The following is a 21,208-nucleotide window of genomic DNA, read 5'->3' on the forward strand; positions in this document are numbered from 1 at the left end:
TATTGTTATCATGATTGGTGGAGACATCCACTTTCTTGTATGGGTGTCCACTGATTTTTGTCTGTTTTGCTGATGCTTTTGTTGGCTCTTTGTGTCTGCAAACTTTGATCGGTGGGGTTCTTTGCACTCTGTGTTCATGGAGCTTCCTTGTTGTTGATTTGTGAAGAAAAAAAAACTAAAATAAATTATATTAATTGAACCTCTCATAGCTACCTAACACAATGAGTGCTTGGGAGGCTAGGGAAAAATCAAAACAATTACATCAAATCACAAAATAAAAACCAAATTAAAAAGAGGAAAAACACCCTAAATGGTTGCACCTAACAATAAAAGAGGGTTAAACTATCTCGTATGATAATTAAAAGCGAGAGTAACATTGTGCTCTGCTGAGATTAAATAATAATAAACATTATTAACATTGAATTTTTGTGGTTTCCATAAGCATAACTCAGTTGGTAGGAATAATGCATTATAATATGCAGATGTTGGAGTTCGAATCCCAGACACGACACTTATTCACCTTAAAGGTGAATTTTAACCACTAGATTACTTAAAAAAAAACATTATATTTTTGCGATGCATGCAATTGGCATAACCATGTATCATTTATATCATTATGCAAAACAAAATATTATAATCATTATTAAAATAAAATTAACAATGAAATGTTTTTTTAAGAAGCTAGGAAAAACATATATTAAAAAACCAACGTAAACCCCTCTAGCACAAGATGTGGCAGAGGAAACATTTTTTTAAAGAGCCTAAGAAAAATATATATTCAAAAAACCAACAAAAGCCCCTCTAGCACAAGATGTACAAGAGGAAACTTAAATTTCAGAGTTACACGACAACAGTCCAAGCTACATCAAGTAGTCGTAAAATGAAAAACAACCAAAACAACAAAAATTACAAAATAGCATGTAAGCACATTAACAGATTTAACATCCAAGTAGGATAATCAAAATCAGATAAGATGTAGTACGATTTTAACCACCAGAAAATTTGGAGTTTAACTGTTTTAGATAAAGAAGAAATTTGTTCCATCTGGTTATGAAAAATCCTCCTGTTACGATCCTTCCAAATAATAAAACAGCAAAAAGGTCTAAGTGATGTTATAAACTAGATGAGAGTTCTTGGAGAAACCATCAACATCCCCCCCCCCCCCCCCCCCCCCCCGAATAGAATGATCTAAAGGATTCCCATGAAAAGTTGTAGAGATCCCCTAACCATCCAGAAAATCAAAAGCCAAAGGTTGACCATAAAAATCATAAGCGGAGAATAAATGGCCATTGTCCTCCACCACTCCACATGCCAACAAACAAAAAGAGTGGCCATACTGCAAACTATGTCGCCTGCACAAATTATCATTTGTCGATATTCTATTTACAAACAAGCGACAAACGAAGATATTATCCTTTAGCAAAATCACCTTGAGCCATAACACATGATTGCACCCTTCATCGTGAACAATTTCAGCATCAGTTAAATTCTTATGGTCACTTTTGATTGTTTACCGTTGTGAAGAATGAAGCTTCCAAACCCACTAGCCTGACACTCCAACCTGCAAAACAACTTAAGACAATCGACCCACATATTCCCTCACCAAACTTTCCTCCCAGACGAACATCCTCCTCTGCCATGTCCACGCCTCACCATTAACCTCCCATCATCAAGAATGCATCTCTGCAATAGTGCCTAATTTATTCTCCGCTAACACAAAAAGCCTACTAAAGCAAGTGTCTAAAGGGGGTCCATCAACCCAAGGTCATTCCAAAATAAAGTGGACATCCCATCCCCAACCTTCCTAGTTATATTATCCACCAACCACCTTTCATATAAAAAATCGTCCCCCCGATCAAATTTTGCCACCAAATCGAGCTTCCCCCCGTGCCAAAACATAACCTACCCCCTCATCTTCATACCTTACACATAGCACTTTATACCAAAGACTCTCCCTTTCCTCCAACACCCTACAAACATATTAAACTACTTCAACCTCCTCACCCCAAGCTTAACTTCTCCCTTCGTAAACATATAACATCCCATTTAATCCAAGACAATTTCCTAAAAATTCTCACATTCCCCCCAACTTTTTTTTATTGAAAATTAAAAATAGAATCAAGGAAAAAAATGATACATGAGGGAGCTTTGAAGAAGGAAAGAAAATTAATCGAAATAGAGAACGATACAGACTTGAGAAGAATCAGCTGACCTTCCAAAGATAAATTTTTACTCTTCCAGTCTGATAATCTATTACAAATTCGCTCAATTAACGGGTATCAAAACAACAACTTTCGAGGATCCCCACCAATAGGCAACTCCAAATGCAAAAAAAGAGACACGACAATCCTTACAATTCACAACAACAGTCGCCTAATGTGACCATGATTCATTCACATTAACCCCAAACAACATACTTTTATGAAAATTAACTTTTAATCCCGATATATCTTCAAGTAAAAGTAAAACATCCTTCAAAGGTCTAACATTTGCCCAATTTTTTACACCAACTAGCAAAGTGTCGTCAGCTAACTGTAAATGAGATACAAACACTGGAATCTGTGGCCCTATACCATATCCAGTAAAACTGTTTTCCACTATAACATTCATCATAACATTTAACCCTTCAACAGCTAAAAGAAACAGAAAGGAAAGAAAGAGAATCATATTATTGAACTCAAACTTAAACTCATCCGTTAGACTCTCATTCACATCACTGACACCGTTGTAGTTGTAACCATGAAATGTTAATTCCTGAAATTATCTTTTAAACCATGAACAAAAACATTTTTTTTAACTAACACTATTAATGTCACAAAATAACTTAATTGTGCACATCATCGTTAAGTTCAATTCATATTTTTCATCTACTTTTACGGTTCCAACAAATTATCCTTCAATCTTGGTAGATTGAGCTTGCATCTCTTTTTCTGGAGACTTTTAGTTTGTGCGAAAAGGCTTGATATTTGCTTCTCTACCTTCGTTGAATCTACAAAAGTATCACACACGTGAAATAAATTGCTGTAAACAATATCCAGTGTGAAAGAGATTGTTGACCAAGCAAATCATGATCTATGTACCGTATATTCTTCTATACACATTTTAAATTCAATCTCCAAAATTTGTTGCTATGTTCTTTTGACTGGCCAAATTTTGTTGCTATTGTTGATTGATGCTTCCGCACTACAAAATACAAATACAAAAAGACTAAGATTTTTTTTTAAGGAAAAGACTAAGAATTTTTTTTTAATACAAATATAATTATTTTATTTAATATCATATATTAATGGAATTAATAAAAATAAAAAATTGTATAATTGCTATTTCTTTTTTCAAAAATAGTCCTTATTCCTTTTGACGAGTTGCTTTTGGAAGATTTTTTTTCTTCATATTTACTTGTCATTTTCAAATTTCAATGGAGTATGACTAGTATGATTTTGTAAATATGTAGAATTGCATAGAGATAAATATATAGAATTGAATAATATTTGGCTTGTTCAAAAAAAAGAATTGAATAATATTTAGTTTTTTTAGAGGATCGAATAATAAATAATTAGTTAAAGGCGTTATATATGAAAAGAAATAATTTTATAAAACTAATAAAAAATTATTAGTTTTCTTTTACGTGTAAATGAAATAAGATAACTAAAAAGGATTATAGAGTAGTAGATAAGCTTAGAATTGAAAGTGTTTAATTCTTTATTTTACGTAGAGTTATATAACTTATAATATCAGACAGCATAAAATCTAGGAAATATAAGTGCTTATCATTCAACTAATTGATCGTAACATTCCTCCTCTTGTTCCCTTTACTGAATGAATCATCAACTTCGTCCTTGAATTTTTATAGGTGGCTCAAATTCATTATTCAATTATGCGAAATATCAATTTAATCCTTGAATTTGTTAAATGTCAATTAAGTTAGTCCTTCTGTTCAAAGGAAGCGTTAACGGGGCTGACGTGGCCGTTAACCTCTCACATGTCAGACACCACGTAGGCAGAGACTAATTTGGCCGATAAGAACAAACATTTCAAAGGACTAAAGTGATTGATTTGCAGAAAATGTTTTGGCTTTCTTCCCAAATGGCTCTTTTCTTCTCCAACGGCTATTTCTTCCCCAATTGTATAAAATTGTAACCCTAATTACACAATCTGCAATCTACACTCCAAAATCACCAAAATTTCCTCCAGTAATAAGTGGTTCGGTTCTTCCCCAATTCAAAAATCTTCAAACCCTAACTTTTTCGCATTGAATCTGAAAGTCAAAATCCTCAAATTTTTTTGAAGCAAAACTATTGAAATTGAATCTGAAATGATAGGGGGTGGGAATATGGAAAAAGCAGTTATGAAAGTCGAGCTTCATCTTCAAACTCCAAGTTTAATGGTGATGTGAGAAAAGAGGTTGAAGATGATTGAGGAATGTAACCTTTTTGTAATAATATTTCCATCAAATTAGTCCCTGAATTATTGCTCCATCAATCAAATAGATCCATATGTTATATTAAAAACCATCAAATAAGTCCATGAATTGTTTAATCATATATCAAATTGATCCTTGAAGGATATATGTACAAAATAAACTAAAAAAGCCAGAACACAAAAATTGAAATTGAAATATTACATAGGCAAAAGCCACATGTCGTAAGTCATAAGTCTGAGAAATTACATAGGCGAAAACAACCCAACTATGGGGCATTACCAAGTCATAAGTCTTAAATAAAGATAAGCAAAAAGAAACCCAACTATGGGCATAATTCATATTGTCATCCAATATCACCTTATAATCAGTCTTGAACAATTCATGTATCTGTCCATGCTTAATTTCATGATTAAACCTTAACACTTTCTCAAGCATCTTAACCACCCATTTCTTATTAGCTTGTTTATTCTTGAAATCTGTAGGTCAGTCATGTTTACTTACAAAAGTTTTTATCTGAAAACATTTCCCCTTTTTCATCCCTCCCACATAATATTAACCAGTTGCATGTTTCATGCTTACAAATTGCCCTTGTCCTATCCTTATCATTCTTCAACCACTTAATATCCTTCCCCTTGTGAATGGTGTAATACTTAACAACATTCTTAAATTTTTGAAGAGTAGTAAACTCCATTCTGAGTGAAATGTGAAGAAGGAGGTATGGGTGATGCAGGGGCAAAATAGGAAAAGCAGAAAAAAAAACTGAAAAGTGAAAACTTGAATTTTTCCAATTCAATCAAATTAGTCCTTGAACACGTGAGCTTCTTCTTGCCACGTGTATAAGACAACACAACATGCAGGGCGACAGATCAGCATGGCTAACAGAGCACTTAGGTGGAGGGACCTTTTTGATGGGCGTCTGACAAATTCAGAGACTAAGTTGATATTTCACATAATTGAGGGATGAATTTGGCCGACCTGTGAAAATTCAAGGACGAATTTGATGGTTTACTCTCCCTTTACTTTTTGCCTTCACTGAGTACTTGTTCGGATTTCTCAAGCTCAGTGTAAATTTGTGCTAAACAACACAAGCATATTGCACGACCAGATCTCATATAAGATCACATTGGATGAGAGAGAATATCAATGAATGATTATAAATGAAAGTTGTGTTAGACTCAACCACAAATATTTAAGATGGTATTACAATTTTTGGTTCAAGATCCGATACCTTTTATCATGTTTCCGCTATCAAACCACTATCATTTATATCTATCCGTCAAGTCTAATAGTGTTGAGCACGAGTGATGTGTTAAAGAGTCTCATATTGAATAAGAGATGACATAAACAAATGTAGTCATCACCTCACAAGCTGATTGTCTCTACTTAATAGATACCTGATTATTTTTTTAAAGGAAAAGCTAAACATGAATATCTATTGACATATGTCATGATTAAATAATAGATAATTTATAAAAACAATAAATTAGTCCAAATAGTAAGAACTCAAATTTTTTAAGCAAGTTAGATTGGCAACTCTTACGTACAAAGAAAATTCAATTGGAAGGAGGATTCCCCTTTATGTGTCCAATGAATTTTTCAAAAGTGATTACTTATGGTTAAACAATTGTGAAAACTTAATAACATATATTGAAAAACAATTGTGAAAACTTAATGATAACATGGTAAAAAAACAGGATTTGCATTGAAGTGTGTATATCATGCCACACAAAACAATTGCATCATGAACCATATTAGAGATACACTAGATTCAAAAAAAGAAATACACAATTCAACATTTTCTAACGTGGAACACATTACTAACAAAACACAAAAACTACTATTTGAATTTAATTCCAAGGTCTATAGAACCATGATTTGCTTCATAGAAGTAGAACATACTAGACCTTCTGTATTGGATCCATTTCTATTGCCACATTTTTACCACTTGATTTTTTGGTAAAAACCATCTCCATTTCCTCTAAAGCTTTTCCTTTAGTTTCAGGAAGGAAAAAGTAGAAAAACAACCAAGCTAAAACAGATATACCAGCAAACATGAAAAAACTTCCACCTATTGTGATAGCTTTATAGATTGAAATAAAAGTCATAGAAACAACAGCATTCATGGTTCTATTCACAGCAACTCCAATACTTGCTCCTTGTGCCCTCAACTTCAAAGGAAATATCTCTGAACTATAAACCCAAGTAATAGGCCCAAGCCCAATATTAAAGAAAGCAACATAGGCATAAGTTGCGACGATGCTAAGGATCAAGGCCCATAAAACGTTTCCGTTGGATTTATCCACCACGGTCAAGCTAAGGCCCAATAGCGTAAGTCCAATAATCATTCCTCCGGTGCTAATTTGCAAAAGTCGTCTTCTACCAAGTTTGTCAAGTAAAAACAAAGCAATTACAAGGAAAACAATTTTTGTTAAACCTACTCCAATAGTTGCAAGTAAAAGCTTTTCTTTACTTGTAATACCAGCTTTTCTGAAAATTCTCGGACTATATAACATAACAGCTTCAATACCAGTTGCATGTTCGAAAAAATGAATCCCAACTGCAGCAATTAACATCCAACGTACAGAAGGCGTTGGTCTTAAAATCAACTCTTTCCAAACCCCTTCACCTTGATGAGACTTTTGAGGTAACTTCACAGTTTCGTCATTGCAATTTTCGTCTAAACCAGCAGCGATTTTTATATCCTTGAGACGAAGTTCTGCTTCTTGAGTTGTGTTTGAAACTTGCATTAGAACTTTTTTCGCTTTTCCTAATTGACCTTGCATAACCAGCCACCTTGGTGACTCAGGCATTGTTAAAATACAAAAAGCTACTACAAATGAAGGCAAAGCTGCAATACCAAGCATTAATCTCCAACCAAGTTTCAAACTCAAATATTTTCCCAAAACATAGTTTGATATATAACCTAACAAGATTCCAATACCAATACAAAGTTCAGGTAAAGAGGTTAAGAATCCTCTTGATGAAGCAGAAGAAATTTCAGCTGAATAAACTGGTGCTATCATAAGAGCAAAACCAACACCTACACCGCAAACACATCTTCCAACCATTAAAATTGCGTAGTTTGGACCATACCCCATTAGACCTGCACCAAGGATGAACAATATTGAAGCTAAGAAGATTGTGTAGCGACGTCCAATGTAATCGGAGGTTCTTCCAGCCGTTAATGATCCTACTAATGCGCATAGGTTTAAGATTCCTGCTAGAACCTCTTGTTGTGTGTCACTGATTCCCAAGTCTTCCTTTATGAACAACATTGCTCCACTCATAACACCAGTATCTGAAATTAATAATCATGTATGTGAAATAGTTAGAGTCAAATATGTTTACTATGTCTAGTATTCTATTTATAATAGTATCTCCGCCTTAAAACAAGTGTGGTATTTGATTATTTCACATATATATTAAGAAAAAAAGATACACGAAAGAGTGAAATAATAATTTTACCAAATTATCTTTATAAATTGTTGACGAATTCTAATTCTAACTATCATGAATTCAAAGTAATTAAAAAAAATAAATTAAGACTGATATACATAATATTAATTTGAGAGTACAGTTAAAAAAAAAATTAAAATTGCATTGAAAACTAAATGCGAAAATTATTTTTGAAACAAATTATTTTTTCAAAGGTGAAACTTGTTTTGGGAAGGAGGAAGTATGTTACTAGGTTCCACTTAGGGAAAACCGAAAACAAAAAATCATGTTCATTAAACAACAAAAAAACATTGATTTTTTTTGAAAGAAACAAAAAAAACATTGATGTTAACTAGAAAAGTTGCATAAAAGATTTCTTTCAAGATGCACTTAAACATGAATCCCTCAAAATAGAAACTTAAATTAACTTTCAAGTGTGTGTGTCATTCCTTCTTCTTTTATTATGAATGAAATATCATAAGTTTGTTTGTGTAAATAAAAAAAATCAAATCCCTCAAAATAAATCAACTTCAAGAAAAGGTTTTGATACGAAACACAACCTCTATTCAATTTTTTTCTTTTTAATTTACCAGATGAAGTTGAATTAACCACGTAAAAATAATACCTAGTTACATTCATGTTTTTGTTTCTGATTTTGTGTGGTTTGAGTATATTTTTTTGGCTAATTGAACTTTTTTTCTTGAGTATTTCATCCGATCACCAATATAAGAAAAAACTATTTTTTAGGTTCATACAACACTTATTCAATAAACTTAAAATAATTTTTCGTTTATAAAAGTGATCGTAAGAGTATATATTTTGACATGTAGAGATAACAAATTAGTGAAAACTAGAAGAGAAAAAAAACATTGGAGCAACGCATAGTGGAAGAGATTAGAGAATGCGATAATTACGTACCATAACCAGAAACGATGGACACCATTGAAGCAACTATGGCACAAGCAAAAGCATATTTGTTGAACGTGTTCGTTTGATCTTCTTTGTCACCTTGATTTATTATCATGATGATGATGATGATGGTTAAAGGCTTTCTTTTCTCTTTCTCTCTTGCTAGAAATTTCAAACCCCTCAACGTGTTTATATAAGAGTATATGTTGAGGTCTAATTGGGTGAATATATAGGTAAAGATACTTTGTTGGGTAGGTTGATAGTACTATACCGAAAATTAAAAGAGACACATAAATGACGGGAGTAATTAAAAGAGAATGATAAAATATCTCAAGAGTGAAATTTATTAGGCTTAAATTTGGTAGGTTAAAGAATCAAAAACCAATTAGGAGTGTTGAGGGTATTTGTTCAAGATTTATATAGATTGTCGATCTTTTTTGATTATGATCATTATCTTTTTTTTTTTACCAGGTTCTTCTTATGATTATCCTAATCTTTATAGGAACGAATTAGTTTGTAATGTTATGAGAAATCGTTTAAGATAATTATCATATTAATATTTGGATATCCCTAATTTTTTTTTTGGATGACAAGGAGGCACGTAACTTTACTTATCTGAAAATGTAACTATAAGAATTTAAAATTAAAAATTAATTATTATCACATTGAAACTTAAAAGGAAACTAATTATTGTACAAAAATTAAAAGGAACTGATTAATTAAGTTTAAAAAAAAATTATGTTTCACCCCTCTCCGGGATGTTTATCTGGTAGATGTTCGGTTTGATTGTAAGGTTGTTGTTTAGTGGCATTTGATCCTCATCTCGTCCATAAATAAGGAACTAAGTTGGACTGAAAAATTAAAACTAGGTTGACATGAAACATTGACGTAGTATTCTTTCAAAATTAGGTAAATGTAGACAAAAATTGAAATAAAATTTTAACCACTGTAAAATATTCCTATGATAATATTCTGTAAAAAAATAATGATAAATTAACACTTTTTTTAAAGAATTAAGTCACGCATTTCTTTGCAGGTTTTATTAGGTTCTCATTTTTTTGTTTTTTCACCTGTTTTTCTTGGTTCATGGATCCTATCAAGAAGATGATAAGGGCTCCTCGGATCTCCCAAGAATCACATACCAGTGATTCAAAACAAACTGAATAAATATATGCCTAGCATTTGTATTTGAGAACTTTAAGATTCAGGCCTATAGTTCAAGCATGCAAAGTAGGGAGGAACCCTTTGCAGGGGGCTTTAGCCATTTCTTTGGCTCTTCATGTGGAGACTATAAAGAGGATTTTTAGACATTTTGTAAGGGAGTTAATATATGTTGTTTTGAATCTAATTTGTGTGAAAGAATTTTTGCTAAAAAAATGACTCACTTTTATGTGGATGTTGAGTATGAGAAACGTCTTCTTTTATACTACTCATGTCAGATAATTGAATATTCCTTTAAGAATTACAAGTATCAAACTCGAAGAACTCCTACAAGTTTAGTAATTGTGCACATATAGGTTGTTGCTAAGCCTTCTGCATCAAATGTTGAAGTCGAGAAGGCTGTTAACGCCACACCTAGACCCTACTAATCGTGGAGGTCAGCAAAGCCTAAACAATAATTGTTTCACCTAAAAATTGAATTCATCTTCTCCTAAAAAATTGATCATGTGAAAAACTCATTAATCACATGAGCTCAATTACTTAGTTAGATTGAATTTCTTTTGTAACATATCTCACATTTAGCAACCCACTCAAGCTAATGATGTTAACTTAAGACATTGAAGTGTGTTTCTTAAAAAGCAATCACCTTGTAATAAACTCGCCCATGAGAAGATAAGCTAACAAACTAAAATTAAATTATTAAATAACATTAATGGTTATTTTTTTACAGAAAATTAACGGTTAATTTTGAAAAAAAATATTAATGGTTTTGAAAGGAAGGAAATTAATAGATTTTAGAAAAATAAATTAATAGTTAAATTAGATAATTAATGTAAATGAAATTAAAAATAATAACTTGTCTCCTAAAAAAACTAATTTATTTACTTAAGACACTAACTTGTCATGTTAGACTCAATCACAAATTTCAAGATGGTATGAGTCTTAGGGCCTGTTTGTTTGACTTTTCACCATCAAGAATCACTTCTACAAACCTCAAAAGTGAAAAATTGAGTTTTTAACAGTGTTTGGTTTGGCTTTTAAGAATTGTTTCTATCCTCTAAAAGTAATTCTCCTTAAAGCTATAATTCCTAATTTTTGGTTTTTCTAGAATCAATTCTCCATTAAATTTTATATTTTTGATTATTACAACCCATTATTTTCCTTTATTGTCCTTTATCAATTCTCCTTTTTTATGGTTTGTATTTAATTTGAGGAAACAAATTTAATCAAAAAATTTAACGAACCAAATTAGCCCCATAAAATTTTGGATTTTTCATTACGGTTTTTCCGTTCAGATTTGCTGTATTTTCTTTTCTTTTACGCTACATTTTATCATTTTAGACAACCATCTCTATCATTATTTTCTTTAAAAAAAAAATCTCTATTATTATTTAACTTAAATATATTTTATCAAAAAATATAAAATACATAGAACAAATATTTTGTCAAAAAATTTGGTTTAATGATCGTATTTATTATTTTTTAAATTAATATATAGAAAAATTATTTATTTACGTTAAATAATATATCTACGTTAAATAATTTTTTCCCTCTAAGTCGGTCCTGATTTTCTCCCTCTATGTTCTCTCTTCCATTTTTTTTTATTGAGAGGTGGTTTTGGGGCAACTTTGACCTGAAACCACCAATCTTCATTCTTTTCTCTCTATTAAAATCTAAATAATTGACTTTTATATAAATCTAGTTTTTTGTTCTTCGTGATTTCGTCCCGGAGGCATGTGTATTTCGAACAATTTAATTTTGTCATATTATTTATATGTATTTTATCGTTGTGTATTATTAACTTGAATGTAATGTGTTTGTTCCCAGATGTATTATTAACTTGAATGTTATGTGTTTGTTCCCAGATTTATCTTTTATGCTTCTGACATATTGAATGATATATTCTTCATCAATTTGAATAAATGAATATCGTTTTATTTTTTATAAAAAATAATATTATTTAAATTAAAAAAATAAGTTTGAGGTTTAATTAAAAGAATGTGAAGCTTAAATCGACTGTTATAATTGCAGCATCCGGGTGGGGTGGGGCATGTTAGAAGCCAAATACATACAAATTTTGGATTGCTACTTATCTCTCTTATCATGATCACCAAAGAGACTTTAGTATCTAAAACAAAACTCAAAATATTTACACCTTCCATTTCAAGGTGTGAATGCTAATGGAGTATTTATAACATTGTTTCGATTTTAGTCAAAAAATACATATGATTTATTTGGAACCACATTTAGTGGCTATAATGCCAACACTTTATTGCTTCAGCATGAGTCATCACTATCAACTCTCCACCCATTTGCTTAGTCATGAACTTCAGCTAGTATGCATATTCTTCTCAAACACATTTGGTGACAACGATGGTTACGTACATTGTGAAATATGAGATTTATTTATATTACAAAGTCATTGTTTGAATAACTCCACAAACGTACATTGTGAAATATGAGTTTTTTTTTTTTTTTACTTAAATGGTGAAATATGATCGAGTAGTTGTGTAAAGTCTCTTACATTTTATCAATCAATCGTGTAAATATTATACCACTATCACAATAACTTATATTCACTTGTTGAGGTTGAAAGCTAATGAATTTGGTGTCCAGATTGAGGTTCAAAGCTAATGGATTGATGTTCGGTATTCTGAAATATCTACCTTGAAACACAAAGTAGGATAATTACCTTATAGAGCAATGCTAGTAACACTTTTTTAAAATACTCACTATCTATCTTATTGAATGAAGCTCATGTCAGTTTCATAATTTTATGTGGGATCCATTTCTAAAGTGTGGTAACCATAAGGATTTTATCGAACAAGTGAGTGTTAAAGAGAATGTTAGAAGGAGAGTGTTCATAACACTCCTCTATCTTCTAATATCAAACTTTTAAAATTTAAAGTGAATTCATGGTTTATCAAAATTCTAGATGAAATTTAAATTTGAATTAAACTTTCAAATATCATATTGATAGGTTACCGCAAGTGCAAGATTCTATCGAGTAGAAAAATATCGATCCACAGGGAGTTAAAGTAATTACCAATCTAATTTTTAGTTTTGATTAGCTGAAAAATTATAATTTGATTAAAAGTAATGATTGTTTTTTTATTATTAAAATTCAGATATTAAAAAGCGTCATGGGATCGAGGTTTTTATCGTAATGTCAAATCCTAGACATTTCATATCTATTTCTATATTCTATAATGAATTCATTTCAAAGGATAAGTGTTCTTTGGTATTTCATGTTTCATCTCGGAATACGTGAATGTATATCAACAATAATCAAGCTTATTTTCATGGTCGATTATCATTGAGAGCCTATGAGTGCAATCTTATTGTTTCAAGACTCACAAAAATATTTTCATGTTTTGTTTATCTTGTCTAATCTCATTTGATTCAATATTAAATTTCCCATCTCGGTTCTTCATTTGCTATTTGAGATATGATTAAATAACAATATCTAACTTCACTTCTCGGTTCTTCGTTTGATATTTGTTATAAAATTTAACAACAATGAGATTAGATTAGGAAATGGATTCTTATAAAATAGATTTTAGACTTAGGTTGATTATGATTCAATCATTAGATTATTCCAACAATCACGAGACTAGAAAAGTTTACTCACTAATGATCATAGTAGACAAGAGATTAAAATATAAAGACTTGAAAGTAAAAGACATAAAAATAGATGATTTAAAAGGTGAAGAACATAAAAGTAAAGAACAATGTAAAAAACTAAAAGTAAAGAACAAAAACTTAATCAAAATGTAAGAACTTTGATTTCCACTTTATACCAAGATTACTAGTTTCTAAGATGCCCTTTTGGCTGGGATGTGAGACATATTTATAGTCTAAAACCTAAGAGAATACATTAAAAATGAGTTACTAGTCAATAATTAAAGAATTCTATGAGTTTGTAACAACTATTTCTAACTGCATAGGACACATGATTGTGTTTGCCTTGAAAAACTGTTGAAATTATGCTGGCTGGAAGGGCGCACGAGCGTGCTTGTGAGGCACACAGTCGTGCGTGTTGGCACGGTTCTCCTACGCACGATCTAAAGAAAGGGGTGCACGACCGTGCTGTTGCTTTATGGCTTTTTCGTTGATTTTTTTCGCTCATTCTTGGCTCTTTATCCTTGCTCTTTATCCATGTACATTGCTCTTCATATTTTTTATTTTGAAAACAAAAACTAATGCTTTGTAGTAAAATAAAACTAATTTTTTTTAGGTGCATTTCTAGTTAACTTAGGTATCTCTACCGCCCTTGTTTTCGAGTTAATTGGGGCAATGCTCGCAATTAAAATTGCTAATAAAAAAAGTTGGAGCTATTTTTGGCAAAAAAATGATTCTATGCTAATTTTTTTGGCCTTCAAATCTTCTGAAATTGTTCCTTGGCATCTGAGTAATAGGAAGGATAATTGCATTCAATTGTTGAGCTCTATGTCCTTTATGGTTATTACTCACGTCTACAGGGAAGAAAATCACTCTCCAGAAAGCTTGCCAATCTTGGTTTATCATTAATCTCTTATGGTTAGTGGAATCATTTACCATCTCAAATTAGGGTAACCTTTGCTAGAAATAGACTTAGTTTACCTAATTTTAGTTTTGGTTTTTGTCACCCCTCTTTATCTTGAATATTTTCCCATTTTATAATATATTTTAGAGATTGTAGCTTCTGCTACAATCATCCTATTATTTTTTTTAAAAATTAATTAAAAATTTTTAAAAAAAAAAAAAATCTATTGAAAATAAATTAAGATTAAAAAAAAAAATTAATCAAATAATTTTCTTAGCATTAATTTTGGTGTTTTTTTTTTTCACACTATATGTTGTAGTTACTCTTTTCTCTCTATCACTCCTTGTGTTGTGAAAGCAAAGTTGTTTGGCTATAAAATTTCATTTTTAGCTTATTCAAACAAAAAAAATTGCCGTAGTAGTAATTAAATCATCACTTATTTCATCAATTTTTTTTTAACAATTTACCTAGTATTTATTATCAAATATTATATGCTATCTAATATTTTACATGTACACATCAAATACATGATAAAACACGACATTATTATGCTTGTATCCTTTCATAATCTGTTCCAACTCTCTTATCAGTCTCTTTTTTTTATCATAACCATCAAAAGAGCCATTATCTCATATGATAAATGATGATTATGCTAAAAGATATTAATTGGACTAAATTAAATATTTAGTCCCTTAATTTATTTATGATTTCCATTTTGACTCATAATTAACTATTTTGACATTTAAGTCCCTTAACTCTACACCTATTTTGTTAGCCAAATTCATCCTTTTTATTAGTTTAGGTAAAAAAAGAAGAAGCAATGATTGACTTGTGACTTGCCAAAACTGTAACGCCCTATTTTTATTAAAGCGATAAAACACGCGAATAATATAAATATTCAAGAAATAGACGCCACGTCATCAACAATAACGAAATCATCAGGCATATATAAAAAATCTCAATAGTTGCAGCAGATATAAATCATACACCTCAAAAGTATACATGTCATGAGATCAAAATACATCATCATAAAATTCTCCAAATCCCGACAAATGGACAAATCTCCACAACATAAATAAATCCAGAATAAACAATCTAGAATAATCATAAAACAAACATCCTAGATCAGAGTCTACCCTAAGACTCTAAGGAAACAATAATGGAGATAGCTCCCGATATCCAAGCAATCACCAAGCAACTCACCAAAAGCAATTAATCCTGCACTTCGTCTACCCATCCATACAGACAAGTAGGCGGTCAAAACCACTTGGCGTAAGCTTTACATCAATCATAATCCACATAAACAGTTCGACATAAATGAATCAAATCAAGTATCAATTAATTAATCATGAACAATTAATTTCCATATACACATTCATGCAACAATTCCAAATATCACATGTATGAATTCATCAAACACACTTATCTTCAACAGTCATCATTCACATGCAACACATAAGACTCATGCCAATATGATATGCGCCTAATCCCGACACATATATGCATGTGGTACCAAATCACCTCAAGGTCGTCACCCATGATGCAACAAAAACATCATATGTAAGATTTCACACCCGTCTTACATTATCACCGAAGCAGAGTAACCCTCCTTTACAACATCAAGACTCAACATGAGTATGATGCATGGACATAAAAGCAAAGACTCGACAATGCAAAATCACCTCATAAATATTCAACAACAATATAAAGGATAGCCTCCAATTATATTGATCACCTCAACAACAATTGCATTATCAAGTATTTACGTCCACACAACAATCAGGTCATAATTCAATTAAGAGTCATCATTACATTGTCATCATAATTATCAATAATCATCAACATCAATTAATATATAAACATTAATCAACATCAACCATATAATATAGTTCCACTACTCCAAATACTTCTCATATTCCAAGTAAAGAGAAAATGCAACACCTTATGATAAATATCATATTCAACACCTAACAATTCATTCACATATCTTCATTTAGTCATGCAAGGCTAGTCACGAAAGATTTATAACGTAATTGACTTTAAAGAATCGTTTTTCGACAAAATCCGTATCAAGTGGCAAAACGGCCAACATTGATAATTCTCAACACAAGGTAACTTATTCAAGTTTGAAAAACTCACAAATCAATCTTAATCAATCATGTAGTCATGAGCTTAAGCTACTTACGAACTATTAAACTTTAGTTCAAAGATTAGCCTAAGTTCGTATGAGAAAATCTCAAGTTCACATATTCCACATTCCCACCCGAAAATCAAGTTTGACATGATTAAGACATTAAACCAACTTTACAAGCCTTGCCTAAGTCCACATGAACTTTAGACCAAACTTGTAATCCCTTTTAGTTCACAAAAGTTCATTTTCGACAAAATCCAAAATTATCAGAAGTTCAAGTTTCAACCAAAATAGAAAATCCCAAGTTTGAAAGAGTAAATCATGTTCCAATAGATTTAGGAGTATAAATAGCGATTAAACAAGTTGAAAGAAGTGTTTTACAAAGCTCGGATTGGCCCCCTAAAGCCCGGAATGAAAATCAAAAGTTGCTAAAACTGGCTAGTTCGCTTAAGCGTCTATTCCGTTCGCTTAAGCGACCAAGCTCCAGAAGCTTACAGTAGTTGTTCGCTTACCGTTCGCTTAAGCGACCAAGTTTCAGAACTTACTGTGATTGTTTGCTTACCGTTCGCTTAAGCGAACAGTCATCAGTTCTGCAGAAAAACTCTCGGGTTTCAAACCTTTTTCACCAAAATTCTCAATTTTGATCTCCCAACGCTCGAATATGTTTCCAAAGTTTGTTTACAGGTCCTAGTACTTAAAAGGGCTCTCAAGAACACATCAAACATGAAAACAAATATCATTTAAACATAATTCACCAAATCAACCCATTTTCACAAAACCAACAACAACAACTTATTTCACATCACAAACTCATGATTTATGAACACGCAAGCTATGAATCATCAACAACCATATCTCTTTATAACAACAACATCAATTAAACATGATTCTCATCACAATTCAACAACAACATAGCACAATTCAACAATTAGAGCACAATTCACAATATATCATTTTCACATACTATGAACATGCAATTTCACCAACAACAATTCAATTATCACCAATTTCATGTATTCAAACATATCATCATAACAAGAGTACAAATTTCAACAACTAGAGCAAAATAATCACTTATTCAATTAAGCACTTAAGCATACAATTAGGGAAAATTACAACTAATTGATTATGATTGAAATCTAACCCCCTTACCTCAATTAGCAATAATCCTAGCAAAAGCTTCAATTTAGCTTTTAGAATCTCTATCACCTCTTGGGTCTTCAAGCTTTTCTCCCTTCTAACCCTTTTCTCTTCTCTTGAACTTTCTCTCGCTATCTCTCTCAAAATTCTTATGAAATGAAATGAAAACCTATTTTCTCTAAAGACAAAAGTTTATATAGGCTTCTCTCAAATGGGCTTAACCTTAATGCCTTAGTGGACTTAACTCACTCATTCACTAATTCTAAAATGTTTCTACTCACTAACGGTAAAATAATAACAACGATCACTTACCGGCTCACAACTAACTACCACACTAGTAACTTAGTAAAATAATGGTTCTCACTTGAAACACTACAAAATAATCCTCACCATGAATTTACTAAATTACCCTTCCAACGTGAAAACCCATAAAATGCACCCAATGATATATAATCACAACAAGCACATATAAACACATATTAAAACAATTAAAAATAATTCTAACGAAAATCGGTTGTTACAAAAACCATCTCCTTCATCTTCTTCAATTTATTTTCTTTCCATCTTCTTATTGTCTTGCGTCTATCACTAATTTTTGAAGAAACCTTATCTTTTACCTATTCTTCTTCATCTCTCTCCTCTTCACATGCATGCAGTGCTCTTCAAGTTGAGTTAGACGAAACAACAATGTTGTGAGGTGATGAATTTTGTCTACAAAGTTCATCACCATAAGCTTTGAGAGCTTGTTTTTAATGTGTAAAGTCATAAGGATTCATGGGGTGGTACTTAAAGACAATGGCGGATCTACTTGGGAACCCATGGGAGTCATGGTACCCCCCAAGTTTCCTTTATATATAGTATTATGCATATCAAATTATAAAATTTCCAGTTATTGCAGTGGTTAGGGGGTGCTTTTACAATCCAAAGGTTGTGTGTTCGATCCATCGTTAGTGTTTTTTTATATATTTCTTTTATATTTTATAATTTTTATCAAAAAAAACATTCCTAATGGGACTTGAATCCGCAACATCCACACCCATTTAAAGCAATTCAAACCACCAGAACCCTTAACATTCTTTGCTAATACTTGAATTATTTTAGTATATATTCCATAATAGTTCGGCACCTCCAAGAAAATAAGTCAAGATCCGTCCCTGCTTAAAGATAAGCCTAGAACAAGGATATTAATGCAACAACAATTAATTATGGAACTAAAATAAAAATTATAAATAAGTTAAGAGACTAAATATCCAATTTAACCTATTAATATGAAATGAAATGTTTATTCAAACAAAGTTTTTAAAGTATCCAAACAAGGTCTAAATAGAGGTAAATTCACCAAATAAAGAAGACAATATATGTCTATAAATTCTAGTTCAATTGGCAAAAAATATCGAAATTTTTAAGTCGGACGCCATTACCAGAGTTTGATCATCGGCACCTTCCCTGCGTATGTATATTTACAACGAATCTCGTCTATCCAAAAAAAGACAATATATACAGATTTATATAAAGGAATACCAAGTTTTGTTATTAAATTTTTTATTCTAATTTTACGCTTCATTTCAACTACTATTTTATCTAAAACTTTATACTTTTTAACCTAATAAAATAAACAAATTTAATCTTATTTCAAATTTATATCAAATAATTGAAAATATGACATATATTGATTAATTTTTTTTTATCTATTTTTTGACTAAGATTAAATATTGATCTTGAGGTGTATTCTGGCATGTGATTGTGAGAGAATGCAAAAGAACCTGTCTTAGATGAAGCGTTCAACCATATTCAATTATGAGGTCACAGCATCACAATTCACAAGCTGCAGATGCAATTATATTTGTGGGCTACTTAGCACTGTATCAAGGCTCATTGAAAGAGACCTTATCTGTTTGTAGAGCCATTAATAATGGTCCTTTGAACTATATTGCAAGAAAATTGTTTTTTGACATTGAGAACTTCACAATGACATAAATAATTTATTAAAGAGCCTCCGGCGGTAGTTAACTACCGCTGGGCTAAGTGGAGGTTGTTATCAGCCGTTGGCTTCAGCGGTAGTTAACTACCGCTCATATTGATGAGAGAGAAAAGTATATGCAGTGCAATTCACTTTCTTCATTCTTGTGGGTTTGATTCTTCACACTTGCTGTTGTTGTTGCTCTTTTTTAGGAACAAGAATGAGTTTCAATCACATAAAACAAATACAAATAAATTGAATTAATGTCAACAAAACCTGAACCCATTTTTTTTCTTTCTGTTTTTCTTCCACCGACATTTTACAACCAAAAATGGTGAATTGGTTTTTTTGTGTCTTATGCTTTTCTATTCAAAATTAATAATTTAAGAACATAAATCAATCCTAATAAAATCCAATTGTTAATTCTTCCATGGCAGATTGTGATTGTGCTCTTCAACAAATGTTCCTCTTTTGATGGCTTTCAAACAAAAGTTGAGATTATGTTTTTTAACAATAAAATAAAAAAAAAAATAATGATTCCAATTTCTAATAGAGTGAGAAATGATAAGATGAAGAAATCATCCCACAACAACAACAACACGAGGAAGAAGAAAGTTGTTAAAAGAAATTTGATTCACCCATGTGTTTCTCTTTTCTACAATGTCACAGTTTTCTTTTAAGTTGTATCTTATGAACCGTAGTTAACTAGCGCTAGAGGCTATTTAATAAATTACTTGTGTCATTGTGAAGTTCTCAATGTCAGAAAAGCAATTTTCTATTGCATATAGTATATTTTTTTAAGGGGAAACTATTGCGTATATATGGCCACCATATATTATCTCACCATATTTTCTGTAACAAGCTACTCTCAAATAGCAGTCCACACTCTTGAGTTGTGAAAAAGTGAATTTATCTTACTATATTCCACAATCAACAGAATCAAATTAGATTTTGTTTTAAATTTTAGTTGTGAAAAAAAATGAATTAGTTTAAATGTTAGCAAGGGTTGACTTAACTAGTTAACCTTTTTGTTCATGGCACTTGGGTTTTAATTTAAGAATCATGTGTTGATATGTTGATAGCAACTTTACATGCCGACCATATAGTTTATTAACCATTGACATTTATTTTGAATTTATAATCGAGAGAATATTTCTTGACTCTAGACTTTCTTAATCACCATAATACAGCAAAAATAAATGAATTTGAGGTTATCCAAAAATATTCTCAAACACAACTAGTGTGAGACTATATTGCGCACTTATCTACCAATATTATCTATACGAGAAAGGTTATAAACACTCTCTTTTGAACCATGTTTCTAATATTCAATCTCTTATTTGTGTGCAATTCATGTCTGTCACATATTTTGAAAAAATGGATCGCATATAAATCGGTGAGATTCACAATTTTCAATCAATAAAAAAAAAAGTTATAAAGAGTGTTAGAAAGAGAGCGTTCAGAGTGTTTATCCCGTCTCTATTCATCACATGTTGTTTTTCATCACATGTTTTTTGCTAGTGATAT

At 31.2% G+C, this 21,208-nt stretch overlaps 1 protein-coding gene across 1 annotated transcript; it reads right to left on the minus strand.

Annotated features, from left to right (window-relative positions):
• Positions 1-6,063: 6,063 nt before the first annotated feature.
• Positions 6,064-9,243, minus strand: LOC11419003 (probable polyol transporter 6). Its single transcript, XM_003629426.3, has 2 exons — positions 8,774-9,243; positions 6,064-7,718 (listed from the first exon to the last, which is right to left on the minus strand). Exons 1-2 carry the CDS (start codon positions 8,877-8,879, stop codon positions 6,319-6,321), a joined length of 1,506 nt encoding a protein of 501 aa, XP_003629474.1. The 5' UTR covers positions 8,880-9,243; the 3' UTR covers positions 6,064-6,318.
• Positions 9,244-21,208: the final 11,965 nt, after the last annotated feature.

Source organism: Medicago truncatula, chromosome 8 (assembly GCF_003473485.1).
Source record: "Medicago truncatula cultivar Jemalong A17 chromosome 8, MtrunA17r5.0-ANR, whole genome shotgun sequence".
Classification (NCBI taxonomy): Eukaryota; Viridiplantae; Streptophyta; class Magnoliopsida; order Fabales; family Fabaceae; genus Medicago; species Medicago truncatula.